The sequence below is a fragment of the Scophthalmus maximus genome, chromosome 1, assembly GCF_022379125.1.
Source record: "Scophthalmus maximus strain ysfricsl-2021 chromosome 1, ASM2237912v1, whole genome shotgun sequence".
In the NCBI taxonomy this organism is placed as follows: domain Eukaryota; kingdom Metazoa; phylum Chordata; class Actinopteri; order Pleuronectiformes; family Scophthalmidae; genus Scophthalmus; species Scophthalmus maximus.
This window is the reverse complement of record NC_061515.1, coordinates 3,530,788-3,547,501: the sequence shown is the minus strand read 5'-3', so window position 1 is coordinate 3,547,501 and position 16,714 is coordinate 3,530,788. Positions and strand designations below refer to the sequence as shown.

General features: G+C 44.5%; 1 protein-coding gene across 1 annotated transcript in view; it reads left to right on the top strand.

Annotated features, from left to right (window-relative positions):
- Positions 1–16,714, top strand: part of me1 (malic enzyme 1, NADP(+)-dependent, cytosolic) — a 67,216-nt gene that overhangs the window by 21,241 nt on the left and 29,261 nt on the right. Inside the window, exons 2-3 of the mRNA XM_035637670.2 lie at positions 4,925–5,058; positions 8,416–8,565. Of these exons, the coding sequence (XP_035493563.2) occupies positions 4,925–5,058; positions 8,416–8,565 (284 nt within the window). The remainder of the gene's footprint in view (positions 1–4,924; positions 5,059–8,415; positions 8,566–16,714) is intronic.

Here is a 16,714-nt window from a genome sequence, read left to right as displayed (position 1 = left end):
ATTGTAACTAAATTAATCGCCAACTATTTTAATAATCAATAAATCGGTTCAAGTAGTTTTTATGGAGAAAAATCTCTGATTTCAGCTTCTCAAATATGAATATTTTCTGTTTTCGATGCTCGTCTATGACAGAAAACGGAATATATTTGGCGTGTGGAAAAAAACAAAACATCATCTTGACGGTTTGGAAAACACAATTTGCCATTTTTCACAATTTTATGACTTTTTATGGATCAACAACTAATCGATTAATTGAGAAAATAATCAACAAGATTAATCAACTATGAAAATAATGATCAGTTGCAGCCCTGAAGCTAAACAACACAAGGGAAACTGATGAAACAAACCTTAAAGTAAAAAAAAATAACAATGAACAAAGAAGCAGAAAAATGTATGATTCATAATCTCAATTATTTATTCCATCATTAACAATGATAGTCACACACACACACACACACACGCGGTCATCCAACATGTTGAGGAAGGGCAGCGTGTGAGAAACGTTTCTGACCCGTGCTAACATTGTGATAAAAATGCCACTTCATCATGAAAGAATTTGAACTCTTTCCACATCAGGTGAAGCTGTGACTGTGATGCCGGGAGTGGCTCTGCTGTCAGACACAGCCCTGTGTGGTTGTGGCAGGGGAAAAAATTAAAAGGTTGAGCTCGCAGAATGTTTAACTTTCTCAACTGTAACGGCAAAAAGTTGCAACGAACCCTTTGAACTCCCCGTGAAGCACAGGAAGGGCATTTTTATCGGTTTTCACAAGGGCCCCGTTCATCGCTCGTGTTTGGCCCTCCAGTGAACTAATTAGCTGTTTCCTCTCCGCCGACTGCCCAGGGGTGGGCATGGCAGCGGTCCGAGGTTAAGGGGGTGGCACTGCCCAGTGGGCAAGATTACAGGTTTGGTCTGTTACCACGGCTTCTGGAACACGCCGCTTGCGGGCGTCACATGTGTTGGCACAGGGTGCGGGCACTTCAGATGTGGTCGGGGACATGTGGAAGCTTTCTAGGGTTTTTTTATCCTGCCCTGCCCAGTTTGGTTTGGAGAGAGAGAGGGGCCGCATCAGAGCAATCAAACATTGGAAAACCTGTATTCAGGCAAACAAACACAGGGATGTTTTGTGTGTATACAGGAGTCTGTGTGCAAGTGTGTACTGTATGTTTCACACTGTTCTTTGGTTTCGAAGAACATAAACCAACAATTATGATCAGGGGAAATGTTGCCATCTGTTTTATCAACATTTGATGAATATTAAAAACATCTGTTCCCATATTTGGATCATTAAGTTCTCAATTAGAAGCCAACTAGGTAATGTTAACATGTTCAACAAGGCAGAAGAAGTATGGCAGGTTTGGGTAGGATGAAAATCCCCCCCCCCCCCCCCACTCACCACCATCTTGGATCTGGCAGTATATTTACCCTGGCCCATGTTGAGACGACGTCTTTCCTGGACGTCTAAGACGGTTGACCGACGCGCGTGTTGATTCGGTCCAGCAGTCGACCTTGGATTGGAAGAGATTGGCAGCTCTATTTATGTGCCGAGGACAAGGGGGTGCGTTGAAAGGCCAACACTCGAGTCAAGAGTCAGAGAAATGTTAAAACTGGCGTCAGCGTTGTCACTGGTGACCTTCGAGGGCCCATAGAGCCGTGTGGCTAATTGTTCTTGTGGACACTTTCATAGGTTCCTTTCATTCAAATTTAACTGGCTGTGATATGCAGTAATAATATATTTTTTATCTCATTCGTACGTGTTTCTTTCTTCAGACCATCCATTCAACCTGAAGCGAATTCACCGATTGATCGATTGAGTGATTGATGAGTTACATTTTCATGTGGAAGCGCCTTGAACCGGCATTCAAGGCGCTCCCAAGAAGTGGTCTGTTTCTGTTGAAGTCTATGAGAAACAGCTCTAATCTAAACATTTTTTTGAGGAGTATTTTCGTTTCAATCTCTAGTTTCAAGTCTTTTTCAATACAACATGATGTTCATTAAGTAAATTATGGTCTCTTTTAGATTAGACGATAAATCACGGCATGCGTTGGGATATGGATACAGTGTGATGTGCAGCAAGTACTGTCCAGTGGCTGCCGATCCCCAAACTTAATCTTTGGTCTTTTGTACATTTTCGTAATCTTGTAATTTCATGTTTTATTTTGGTATCTCTTACCTTGTGTGACTGTTGGATGTTTCACTAAAAAATTTAGTTTACTTACTTACGTACAGTACTACACACTGGCTTTATCTCTCGGCCCCTTTACATTTGAAGTGATTCCAAATTGTCAACTTGTTGCCGTCATGTATACGTTTCATTACTGTGTGTTGTCCGATGACGTCCTACAGCCATAGCACTGAAGAACACTTTGCTGTCACCCTTTCACAGTGGCAACACATAGAAAAAAAGGTAGTGTTAAGTTGTTGACAAAGTATTTTCTCCTAGTTTTTGTCGACAACATTTTTCAGGATAGTGCGAGTTGTGTCGGGAGCGGCCCCTTCCTCTCGCAGAGCGGGCACGAGAGAATGTGAGGGTGCTGCAAAGTGCCGATCTGAGTGTATCTCAGCTAATGAGAGAGCAGCGTGAGTCCGACTGTGCGAGGAATGGATCTCATTTTAGAGCCTCATATTAAGCTCAGTTTGCCTCCGTGTATTTTAAGACTTTTCCTCCACGCACCCAGCCGTGGCAGACAGCGGAGCAGCGGCGGTGCGTCCCGGTGGCACACACGGAGGCCGGCAAGTGAACAGCTGGCCCTCTGCAAAATAGAAAAATCTTTTTTGATAATTGGGGAAGGTTGTAATTCCGAGCTGCTTCTGCCTATTTGAGGTCCGTTAAGTACAGACTGCGTCGGGAGCCTCGGCGAACGACGGGGACGAATCGGGACTCGCGCCCCGCTGTCTGAAATAACCGATGACCTTTTCTGCGGCCGTGCGCAGATAATTTAGTGCTGCGAGCTAAACATTGTTTGCGAGGATTTATCTTTTGCGTGTTTTTTTCTGTGTTACCCCATGTAATAACATTCATTACGAGTCCTGACAGATAGCAAACACAAATCCCATTTCTGTCAAATGATCTGCCAAAAAGGACATTTTTTTGCTTTTCCTCCACCCTCAAGAGTCATTGTGATTAAATCAGTCTTTTTTTCGCCTCCTGCTTTTTTATTCAGTATAATTTAAGTCATATAAAAAATGTTTGTCTGTGGTTCGTTCCCGATTCCTCATTCTGTATCGTATGCCTTTTCTGCTTCCTTCTAACAGAGCGCCTCGTGTGATCAAGCTCTTTTTTTTTTTTTTTTTTTTCGACCTCAGGACTGTTTTAACACCGGTGGCTTGGAGAGGCAGTAGGTTGTGGGGCGGCGACAGTGGCCGAGCATCCGTGGACGTGATCCAAAGCTCTCCTTCTGTCTCAGCAGTCAGTGACAGTAGCTGGTGTGTGTTGAGGCTGAGGCTTTTCCGCCGGGTCGCTGGTCTTTTGTAGACGGAGAAAGGATTAAGGATGCCCACCAGATCATGCCTGACTTGCAGAGAATAGTGGAGAGCGCTGTTCCCATTTTTTAAATGCGGACTCTGCGCCAGTGCAGGGTGCTTTGGGGACACATTTCCTCTGCATTTTTAAAATGTCCCATTAGCTCACAACACAACGTTCCTCAGTGACATCACTGTCTACTCTGGGGAATAACCTCACAGGTCAGGGGTCAGACTCCTCGGGGTCAAGGCCTTGACGCTAAACCCTGTTTGTTTTTCAATATGACCCTTCAGAGGTCAAGGGTGAGCAAGATAAAAGCCAAAGTAAAGGTCAAAGTGAAGCAAGTTATTCATGTGTGTGTGTGTGTGTGTGTGTGTGTGTGTGTGTGTGTGTGTGTGTGTGTGTGTGTGTGTGTGTGTGTGTGTGTGTGTGTGTGTGTGTGTGTGTGTGTGTGTGTGTGTGTGTGTGTGTGTGTGTGTGTGTGTGTGTGTGTGTGTGTGTGTGTGTGTGTGTGTGTGTGTGTGTGTGTGTGTGTGTGTGTGTGCGCGTGCGCGTGCGCGCGCGCTGGCGGGCGAGTGAGCCCCTCTGAGAGCAAACACCCTGACGGATCAGACACGTTTGACCACCTCGCTCGTCGGTGAGGAATGTTTGAACAGCGAGGATTTGTTGAATATTTTCCCTAAATATTCATTTGTTCAAAGTTCAAACAGGGTTTTTCAGAGCGTAGCTGAGCTGGGGGAAGTACGGAAAAAATGCCAAGACAACAGCAAAATCCACGATGAGGATTGCTTCACATGCAGGAAATAAATTAATCTTATTACCATTAGAATAATTCACACGATAAACAGCTAAGGTTAGCATTTCATTCCTCATTTTCTTAGACTGTCCAGAAAGGACTTACAAGTATAATAAGCAAAATCTATTTAGAATAGCAAAAAATGGAAGAATTCACGATGCTAAACGTTCCTTTTCATGGTGCCAGTTTATGTAAGCCAAAGTTTTAATACTGCTGACGTGAGCCGCATACTGTTGTGGTACTGTGGGTCAAGATGGAAGGGATTTTAACTACTTCATTCAGTGATGCACAGTTTAACCGGCGAAACTTAACAATCTTTGTCAAACTATTTCTGCAGTACAGCAAGAACATTTAAGGTAAGCTGTGGTAAAAGGTCACAGATGATGACAAATTGTTAGTTTGGAAAGTTCAAACTCAATTTAACACCAAAATCAGCTCATCATATGTTTCTTTTATTAACAAAATAAAGAATATTATAAAGTAGCATAACTTCGACACCAAAATCAACTGAAAAAACCACACCGGACCGACAAGCACGATTCACCCCAGGAAGTCTCGCAAAACTGCTGATATCCTCTATGGGTGACGTGCCCTTGAGCCCTTGGATATCGCTGTGTGTTACGATGGTGGAGGATGACAGTTGGTTTGTGTGTGTGTGTCTCCGTAGGGCATGGCTTTCTCCCTGGAGGAGCGTCTCCAGCTGGGGATCCACGGCCTGCTGCCCCCCTGCTTCATCAGCCAGGACGTCCAGCTGCTGCGAGTGCTCAAGAACTACGAGATGAAGAGAGACGACTTGGACAGGTGAGACCACGTCTCCTTCTAGCGCTCTCGCTACTGTGACTCAGTACCTTATCTTCTGTGAGTTTATTTTCAGCTGATCCCCTCAGCGAGTTCCCTCTGCCTGCGTGCGCACGCGGAGGCATCTTAACTTCTGGAAGCCGTCAAAACACGAGAGGCAGATCAGCGATCAACCCCTCGAAGATCTACGTCCATCCGCAAGAGCACCGCCGAACAAATCTCTGCACAGTTCTCTCCCCCTCCTCCTCCTCCTCCCCCCCAATTGCTCCGTCTACTCCCTGTGCACCTTCATCTGAGTGTTTTTATAAACTCCACAGCGACCAAATGAAAACTTCACAACAGTTATGCACGCTTCATTAGATGCTGAGTTGGAGCTGGAGCTGTTACCATTATGTAACGGATTTGAGCCCAGGGCTCTTTCATCAACAACATCCGGCCCTTAAACTCATAGTCATAGTTGGGGTTTACTGTTTTGAATTATATGCCGCGGGGCCTTAACATTACCTGTCTGTGAAACCGTGAGCTGCCTGTGAGACAGGATTCAGGGTCAACAGGAAGTAGACTTCTACTAAACAAGTCTGCCTCGTTTTCCGCCATAGCAACGCGACGGCATCGGCATCTACGAACACGTCATGATGAGCCAGTCATTCCCATTCCCATGGCCCCGTCAGTGTCACTGACAATCGGTCCGCTTTGGGCTTCGGTCCAGCGGATTAAAGGGCTGTCGTTTCTATAACCTGCTGTGTTTGCATGCAGTCGGCTCCCAGACTCTCAACCCTCCGTTGGTATTCACCGCTAAGACGATGTCACTTATTTTTTTACGACCTTAACTGGAAACTTTCACTACTTCCCCATCTCTATTTTAATCGCTTATCTCGACTCCCGGGTTTATTTTGGGGGTCGTGTTTTTCCCCAATTTGTGGCGTGTTTTGAATTATTCTGACAAATCGGGGGAACAGCACTGTGTTTATGATTTGATGTGATGGAGTGGGTTAAGTACCCACTGTGACTGTGTCAACAAGTGTCAACAGGAGGAAATGGATGTTCAAAAGCATTGCCAATGAAAACAGTGGCAGTGTATCAAATAAAGCTACAGCTAAAGAGTCAGGGAGGATGTTTCGAAGGCAGTAACAAGCCTGAAATGAGCCTGACGGAGCAGCGCCAGTTGACCACTCGCGCTACAATAGATTAACATTCAACACGGACTATGTCCTGGCCGCCTCCGTAGGTTGACTTTAAAGGGAACACTGCACTCACGTCAAGTCAGCGTGGCCCTGGCTCCATAAAGCAGTGAGCACTATAAATATTCCAGTTTCCTGGGTGAGGGTGGTGTTCACGCCTTTTAAGGCCGAGAATAGAGAAATCCTCAACGTGTGCCAGCGTCAAGTCAAACAATGGCACCCAGGAGTTTCACCGTATGCTTGTAGGGACGCAGGGATTTAACTGCAGTTTTGTTTGACGAGTCAGAACGACAGGTGACGTGATCACAATGTTTCCGACTGTTTGAGGTGAGAGGAAAAAGATATTTTGTTCTAATGCTGAATTCAAACCAGTTGCTGACAGAATACAAACTAAATGTACTTTTCTTAAAGGACCTTTTCACCTATTTTCCAAATGAAGCTCAGTTTACTTGTCAAACTGCTTCCATCCTAATGAATATTTTTTAAATTATCCACTAACTTGGCAATGATTTTCTCAAATCACATTTTTATACTATAGTACTTGGGCCATAAACTGTCAGAAAATAATAATAATACAAACAATTGGCCCTCACCATTTCCTAAGGCCAAGGTGACGTATGGAAAACCCTAAAATATCAAGTTTACCATTATTAAAAATGTGTCGATGCAGCTTTAAATGTGAGAGGAAGAGAAAGTTCTGGCATTTTTGCTGGAACAATTCATCAATCATCGCAACTTTGCTCAACAAATGTTCATGAGACCGTGGGTTTGATTGACTGGAGGCTGGAAAAATATAGAGATGTTTCTTTCAGACTTTATTAGAATAACAATGAAACACATTCCCTGGCGGAAATTATGTTCTAAAACAGTTATAATTTACCCAACACCAAATATGTTTTAGAGGAAATGTCACTGGATAATGATTTATTTTAATATTAGGATATTGATAATTTGCAAATGAATAATTCATTAATTTAAATATGTTGATACTGAACATATCACCGAAATGACAAGACATCATTCTTGTTTTTTACCAATATGTGGCGTGACCCTTTCTCATGGTTTTGTCCAGTCATTTGTCGAAGGTTAGGGAAAGGATCGCGGTTGGGTTTGTACTGTAGAAAGTGTTCACAGCTACAAACATGTCTATTTACATCCAACCAAAGCCACTATCTCCTCTGAACCTTAACCAAAGTTCTTCTGTTGCCAAAAAAAAACCACGACCCACAGATGCGACTGTGGACGTGAATCCTGGTCTCTGATGTGACAGGGCTGCAGTTTGTTGGCCTGCCGTCCACCCCGACAGTGCAAGTGGTCAAATTGCAGGGGTTGTTGTTTTTTTTTTCTTGCCCCCCCTAGCTTTCAACCACAACTCATGGATTTCCTCGGCTGAAGCAGTTTGCTTAGTTGTCACGGAGATGTGTGGTGTCTGTGCTATCTCCACGGCAGCTCGGCAAACTCTGACAAAGAACTTTGAAATGCAGATGAAAGTTCGGGAAAATGCAGGCATAAGTCGATTAGTCAAAATCACCTCCCTCACAAAATATTATACTTAAATCTACATTACAAATAATGACTTTGTGGGAAAAAAAAGTCATTTTCAAAATAGAAACCTTTCATTTGACAAATTGCATGAGGCAGAATTGAATTTGGTTTACCAATATGAAAGCAGTTTTCCCCCGGAGGAGCTGTCAGCGCCTCGCATTGTGCAGCTGCCGTGGCCTAACCTATGGCAGGGAGGGCGTGCATGCGTCTTAGCTCCGCAACAAGAGGCACCTTGTGCTCCTGGCTTCATGGAAACTTCTCTGATTAGGGAACAGAGCCCTTTCTGGCGTGCTCTGCCTAATTTGGGTCATATGCAAACCCTCGCTTCTCCGTCAATCTGCGATCGGAACAGAGAGCTTGTGTAGGGGCTGATCTTTATTCTGTGTATCATAAGCATACCTACCTTTTACAAATAATTACCGCGCAACAGAGGAGAATTCTTTTCTTACTTCCTTTTATTCCTCACGTTTGCTCTTGAACTTCCAGTTCCTCCAATCTCACACAACACACGGGATTCAACATCTGACTTTGATAAATCCCCTCCTCAGTTCAGCAGGTATACGAGGCTTCAAGATGGTGAAGATTAACATGCCGGGTGGGTTTTTTCCTCCCCGCTCCTCGCTGTCGTTCCCAGATATGTGTTCCTGATGGGGCTCCAAGACCGCAGCGAGAAGCTCTTCTACCGGGTGCTCACGTCAGACATTGAGAGGTTCATGCCCGTCATTTACACCCCCACCGTTGGCCTGGCCTGCCAGCAGTACGGCCTGATCTTCAGGAGACCGAGGTGAGTCACACACACTCACACAACACTTTTCTCCCTCTTGAGACGTGAAACAGAACATTCCCAAGTAAATGCTTTGAGATTTTATTCACCTCATTTCTCACTGCTGTGAACAGGAAGTGGGGGCGTTGCTGTTTTCTCACTCTGTTCCCACCCAGCCAATCTTCCACCGCTCGGTTATAAAGTGTTTTTTTTTTTTTAAGGTATTGGCTGTTTTGTTGTTTTTGTTCCAATATTCCACTGTCTCAGGCTGCTGCTGCTGCTGCTGCTTCTCACACCGGTGGGAACTTCCTGGTCGCAGGTATATGACAGTGACATTGGACCTCATGGTCAGTTCACGTTTAAGTATTTTTCAGCCCAAGAAGTACAGACTACTCCTAGATGAAGGCATCGCCATTAAGCACCCTCACTGTTAACTGCTATTACTGCGGTGGCGTCTCACTTTTAAACCCACGCAATAACACCAAGTGTGTTTCCATGAACCTGTCTAATATGCACACAAAACTACTGGAGTGGAGGCTGAAAATTAAAAGAACAACAACAACTACAAAAAACAGCAAAAATGTGCAACAGAAACAGTGAATAAACCGTGATGTATGATAATATAACAAGTTGCAGATGGAAACATCAAACTTGTGTGCAGATGAACCTTCCTCAAATTGTCTCATGAAATCTCGTGAAACAATAACAACATTTTTTGGGGATTTTTACTGGCGACCTTTCAATTCCATAATCCTGTCACGCCCTCTTCGTCTTCGATGGTTTAATGGCAGCCGACAGGAGAATTGAGGCATATCAGTAGCAGTTTGAAACACAATCATTCATATTTTCTTTTGCCAGTTTTCTAAAGAAATTGGGTTTAAAATGTGTTCTACTTTAGGGTGAAAACCTGGCTATTCTGATATTCAGTAGCCTATTTTTGCAAAGACATATAGGATCTTGTTTAACCTGTAACAGACATAAAAAATAAAAGCAATAATCTACAGGTTAGGATCTAGAACACTTAAAATCAAAACATCTTGTCACATGAAAATCATCTGAATTGTCTCCATTAAATAAGCGTTTTCATCGAGTGACATACCAACAGTGTTACCAAACTGCTATGGACCTGTGTCAGGCCGGCTGATTCTTTTTTGCTAGCCTGGCTGGGTACACACTCTGCATAATGTTTCCTGGCTGAAATTCTCGTCTTTCATGTGTTTTAGATTTTTAAATCAACGTTTTATTCTTTCCAATTATGACTCAAAGAAAAATCATGGCAGTTTGTGATGCCGGTTGGGTTTAAAATTACTTGCCAGTGCTTTCACATGCAGACTGCGAGGGTCAGACAATGAAATGAGTGTAGCTAAAGAACACGGCATATATGTCATGCAAGTGGGTTCATCTACAGAATGTACAGGATGACATGCATATTTCACAGACAGAAACATTCTTTATATTTTGTGGGCGGCATTGTTTCATTCCACTTAAACCTTTGTAGGTCTCCAAGCAGAAATGGTCAACTGATCCGATTTGTTCAGGCTAAAAACCAAAAAGCCCAAGCACTCTTGAAGAATGTGAATGTTATGTTGGCGCCTGTTCTTTGATGCTATAAGAGCTGCACCAAATCTGAAGGTTGCGGTCGCTCGCCCAGCTGGAGTTTGGTTAGAGAGCTCGGCTCGAGGCGAACCGCTGCACGCTGCTGAAAATCAGCTGTGTTCACCTGGAGTGGCTCCGGCTCTGCATACAGCAGAGACAGACGTTCATTGGTTTCCTCCCCTCTTCTACTATAAACACACTTTCACTCTCACGCACACACCCATGCACACACACACACACACACACACACACACATGCACACCTCTCTACTAGTGTCTGTTTTCCCTCAAATAAGGTTCACCAGGTCCAAGCCTCGCTCTATCTGACACAGACACTCCCTAAGCAGTTGCCTAATAGATATTGAGATGATATCGCTGCATTCAAGGGCCACGTTCTGTTTTACTTGGTCCTGCCTCCCTGCATTTGCAGCCTCTCAGGTGGGTTTATTTTTACTCTAAGGGGACTGCTTGGAGAGACGGACCACCCTGGTCAACAGTTCTTCAGGGACTCTTAAGTTCACTTCCTGCTGGTAACTTTAATCAGTGACTCATTTTTTTAAGGAAGTAGAAGCCAACATACATTGTTGAGCTACTGTCGCAGCCGGTTGGATATGTAATCGGATATACAGTACTGTGGTAAAAGAAATCCAAAGCACACGTCTCTGGCAATTTCATCTGTGATATCAGTAAGATGTGTTAGTTGTATTGTTTTAATGATGCAGTTAGCAACCATAGAGTATTTCCCCCCTATTGTGCATCACACCTCTAACAGTGCCAGCATTTGCCAAACACTTTATTCAGTGTTGGTCGCATGTATCTTTTACCACCGTGGACGCGTTTGATTAACTGTGAAAGCCCTGTTTCCCTAATAATGTCCAAGCAGTTTTATCATGAATTATTACCTTGGGCACTTTTAAAAATACTTGGAAAACCAAGTTCTCCCACGCACATTGCTCTGTTACCCAAAAGATCCCCGTTTCCCACTTCCCAGCACACAACTCTGTGGAAAATATTCCTAGCATGCCTCCATTCCCCTCAAACTGAGCTGGCTGGAGGAGCCACTTTATACACTCCCGCCGTCTCCCTGCAGCGCAGTGGGCCAGGACCTGCTGCCAGATTCCCCGGGCTTGGGAGTCGGGCCTCTGTGAAATGTGCATCAGGGGTCAGTTAGCAGAATACACTGGGGGACGAAGCAGACTGTCCCTGACAGATTTGAGGTTTCCAGCCAGGCTGTTTCTCTCTGCCGAGCCATGTCTGAGTAGAAAAAAAGAAAAAGGAAGATAGATTATTACAGATATGAGCCTTGAGTCACTGGATTTGTCTGGTTTTAGCCGTGCCAGGGGGTGTGGCTGTAGCGATGGCAACGTCCGTCACACTGAAATACCTCGACAAATATTGGAAGGATTGCCATTGAATTTACAGGATTTGTGATTTGCAGGGTTGACATTATTGTTTTTTAGTGAGATATCTCAACAACTGTGCAGAGGATGAAATCTAATTCCCCTTGATTTTTCCTCTAGCACCATGAGCAGGTTTAAGTTTTTATTCGTCCTGTGTGATATCTCAGCTCATTTGTATTGGCACAAAATTGTGTTCAGATATTCATGGTTCCCAGATGCATTGATATGAGGTTTCAACAAAGATAATCTTGCCAAATGTCAAATGGATTGCCACACAATTGGGTTCAAATGTAATGCATTTTGTGAAAAGTCTTTTGAACCGCCCCTGTTCTGCCATGAAACTAGATAAAATGGATTTGGACAAACCCTAAATGCTCTTGTGCAGATGGGCAAAATAGAGCCCATAACCTTCTTAATCTCACATCATATGTGCTAAATATTGTATCTGCCGAACATCTGCATGCTAGAATTGCCACTGTGAGCATGTTATTCAGTCCAAAGCCTATAGGTGCAGCCTCACAGAGCCACGTCCCTGGTTGCAAACTCTTAATTCTGAAGGATCAGCCCACGTCTCTAATCTTTGCTGAGTGTGTCTGAAATGTAAAATATGTTTCTTTTTCCATCAAAGTCTAATACAAAGGGGATTTTACTCATTATCCTCCTCCTGTAGCGGTTTGCTGTTGCCGCCATGCGTGTAGGTGTGTCCATCCGTGTCCTCCAACGGGACCACCGTAGCGGCAGATTAGGTCTCTAATCACCGGCGCTCAGGTATAAAGACGTTCTGTGTGGAAGCAGCAGCCTCTCTTTGTCTTGCCTGACGGAGACTAAACACTCCGACACCGGGATCTGTCCGCGGGGCCGGAGGTCAAGCGCCATTAAGTGTCAAAACACGGCTAATTCACTGATCTTGAGACGGGGCGGACGCAGGACGGCGAGCCGGAGAAAGGAGCACATTCACACCATCAGAAGATTAGTGGACATGCTCAAGCTTTAATGGTTTTAAGTAAGCTCATGAGCGGACGCAGTGTTTTAAAGCAGAAGAGAAGGTTTGTCTGTCTCCGCCACACACAGTTTGATTCTGTTTTCAACGTGACTGTGTGCTGTCAACTTTGTTTGACAGCTGAAAGTTCCCAGTTGTGATAAATGATAATGTATTGTCGAAGGAAAAGTGATCCCAAGTATTAGGTGTAGTCCAACCATTTCCAGTGCTAAGGAGTGACTAAACAAACTTGTAATGGGCCCCTTTCAAAGTAAGAGACTGTCTGTTCTAGGGGCTCTAAGGGTAAATGACACGAACCAATCCATCTCGCTGACGGGGATGGATGATCATTGGCAGCCCATTAGTGGAAGGCTGGTAAGGGGTCAAGGGTTGGTAACTCTGTTCTACTACATCTGTCTGTGAAGACATTCTTCAACTCCCCGGAGGTGGCTTTGGGTGAAGACCAGATGTTTGTTTTTTCCTCCCACCATTCCTACAGGCATACATGTACTGTATAGCTCTTACTCCCTAAAGATCAAATAAATGTGTCGGATATGAACTTCTAATTTCATATAGTAAACGGGCTGTTACTGGGGTTTCCACTCATCCCTAGACACGCTATTAAAAATATCACAAGCTGTTTACGATTAAATTGCATGTGATTCCCTGAGAACCGTCAGACAGCTTCATTCTACTCACTGTCTCTCTGTTTATGGAGCAGTTTAGATGAGGATGACACTGAGCAACATCACAGTGATGTGCCGCTTTATAGCAGCCCTCAAACCATGTGAACACACTTTTTACTGTCAACAAATCTCGTGACTTCACTTACTTATTCACTGTTGCTAAAGCTTGAATTCTCATATTCCCTAGGACGTAGCAAGCAGCTCATGATGATCCATAGTTTTTTTTTTTTTTTTTGATTGTTCAACAAATTCTAGTGCCCGTAGTGATTATGACGGGAGCAAAGGAGCACTGTTTTGTACTTGAGCAGACAAAGTCACAGACCGAGTAAAAGTTCAACTGGTTATTTATTGTAATAAGTAAGAAGTAATCTGGGATGAAGGTGACTGAAGGAATAGTCAGCAGGGAAATATCTATATGTGTTTGTTTGATTGGTCAGACACCCAACAGAAGTAAGGAGCTATTTGACTCAATGTCAACTCAGTGAAGTGATTTGAATCTCGAGACGCCGGTGCCTGAATAAACCAGAGGTTGAGCTGCAAGGGGGTTGAAATGCCCAATGAAAGGCATCGGCCGGAGCCGCGTCAGCCACCTCTGAGGTGGCATGTGCTCGACGATGAAGCGTTCCAACCTTGCAGATTATCTGTCATCTCACACTGCCTCAGGCCCACACACGGTGCTACACTGCATCTGTGTGATAGAAACTCCCTCATTTAGATGGATGTGCACTCGGGGCCTCGCCTTCTGGACCATTAATCAACGCGCGATTATCGAACCGTGATGACCCGCTTAAAACCATGAATAAGAAATAACCCGCTCATTCCACATAACTCCAGACAGAGAGAATTTGTACCTGATTATGACTTTCTCTGTTTCTCTGATGTTTTTTTGTTTTTTTTTACTGCAGAACCTCACAATATGGCTGAATGAGAGAAGTAATGGAGAAGGGGGAAGGAGAGAAATGAGGTGACCTCATGAGGAACGTGGCGAACATTTGGGATTAGTTCCGCTCCGGACTTTGAAGACTTTGTGAAACAATGCGTAGCTCGTGTCCGTGGAAGTTTTCGAGCCAGAGAAAACAAAGAAACCTGAGGGCACGTTGGACTGGAACCTCCATTTCCCTGCAGCGTCCCCGAGTATAATAAATGAATCTGCTAATGCTAAACTAAAATCCGCCGCCGTGTTATGGTTTGCTGTGTAAACATGGGAAGTAATCAAACTAAATATGTTTTCCATAGCTGTCTACTCCACTAAAGGCGACCTGGATGAATCGTCTGTGACCTGCAGTACCAGAGACCAGTTTGCTCATTCGAATAGCCGTAACTTTCCATGACCGAGAGTGGAGCGGAGCAGCGTGCCCAGAGAGCGAGGTGGTTGGATCTTGGCTCTTTGGGAGAAAAATCCACTTTTGTTCCATTGTGTCTCTAAGAAACAGCCATAAAATTATTACAAACATATTTATTTATGGTTTTGGTTTGGGCTTAAGGCTGTCGGCCTAAAAGCCTGCCTGGCAATCCATCTCTATCTCGCCCCTCACCTCAGACACGCTTGGCTGTTACTCGCTTTTGGACGAGATCCAGTCGGGGTCGGTGAACACTGTTTGCCTTCAGGTCCAGGCTTCGTCAACCGACCCGCTGTCACTCAAGTTAAAAGATCTTTAATTGGGGTCATCAGCTGTGCTTTTAAACAACGTTGCATAAACCCGACGAGTGACAGACGAAGCACATTGAAGAATGGATGCGCTGTCACTGTTGACCATCTTCAGCTGTTTCCATTGGTTACGTGACCCTCGCCTTGCAGGTCACAGAGGTCTGTCAATGTCTGTTTCCAGTGTTCAGGCTGCCAGCTCACAGCCAATGAAATATCTGCCCTGACACACCCCTTCAGAATGACACAGAAAGGAAAGTTCTTCCTACTTACACTTATAGGCTGCTGAATGGGGAATTAATAAAAGACTCTCCATCGCCACCAGGAACAAAATTACAGGGCACCGTTTTTTCTTTTTGGATGCCGTTGTGTGCGCACACCGTCTGCACAACACTGGTCAAAACATTTGGCGCGATGCAGCGATAGTCGGCCAACCCGCACTTGGAAAAATGCGACTTGCTGATTATCCCGTGAAGCTTATCTGATGCTCGGAGTGAATCGCACTGAGTGTGGTTTTGTAGTTTTTAAGAAAAACCCTGAGGTATTTGAGCAGAAAATTCATTCAGCACATGTCCCGCGCATCGGCAACAAGGGGAGATTCTCTATGATGGCTCTAACGTGAATTTCACGGGGCATTAGAAATCAGAGGATTGACATTGGATCATGGCATTGACTGAAAAGAGTTTGGAACCTTAGGATATTCAGCTCTAACTTAAACAACTGCCAAAGCATCACCCACAGAAATAACTTATGGACGTATAGCTTTAGTTTCCCTGCCTTAGGTTAGATCCATAAAACTTGTAGTGGAATTGTTTGGTGAGTTAAATACGAGGCCTCGTGGAATAACCCCACACTTGCGAATGTTGGCCACTTCAACTACTTTGTACTAATGTGCTCTCTGTGTTTTTAATGTGTGTGTGTGTGTGTGTGTGTGTGTGTGTGTGTGTGTGTGTGTGTGTGTGTGTGTGTGTGTGTGTGTGTGTGTGTGTGTGTGTGTGTGTGTGTGTGTGTGTGTGTGTGTGTGTGTGTGTGTGTGTGTGTGTGTGTGCTCTGGCCTCATTCCTGTGGGAACCAGTCGTGTGTGTGTGTGTGTGTGTGTGTATATGATGTAACACAGTGTATGTATGTAATGGATATGTGTGTACAGTATGTGAGGTAACCAAAGAGTCACACACGTGCTGTCGGAGGTTGCATATTGGCCATGTGTGGGCAGGTTTAGCCACAGACCGGACGTTTCAACCAGTGTTATTATCATTTCTGACACTGGCCTCCGTCCCAGTCGCCCCACGCATGTACACCAAAAAAATCTGATGCAGTGGTTTCTGAAGATATTGTATGATATAACCGTGACTATGGACAAACTGTTTTCCTGCTGCAAGAGTTTCAAAATCCCTTCTTCCCCAAATGTGAAAAAAAAAAAGTGTACACATACAAACCAGTACCATAGTGCCATGGAAAAGTGCCTCGCTGGTTTGTTGAATCCAGATTTGTTTCCCCCCTGGATGTGTGGGAGAAGTCCAAGCCAAAATTTTTCCCCCAATTCACAGTCCAGCTTTTTGGGCAGTTTGTCATCTAAAACATCCGCTGTTTCCTTTCCCTCTGGAATTGTAAAAAAAAAACCCCTCACATTATGGTTCAAATGGAATGATGCAAAAATTTTGAAAAATCTCAAGTCTACCATGCAACTTCAGCAGTGACCCGATGAGGCTGCGAAGACGCCGGAGCTCGGCGGCTCGCGGTCCGACGAGCCTCGCTGGCCCCGTCTGATTCGCCGTAAGGCCTGTTTTTCCAGGTGTGGCACTTTAAGCTTTCGACTCCACATGCGACTGTTTCTTTTTCGTCCCGCGTCACCAGGAATTACCATG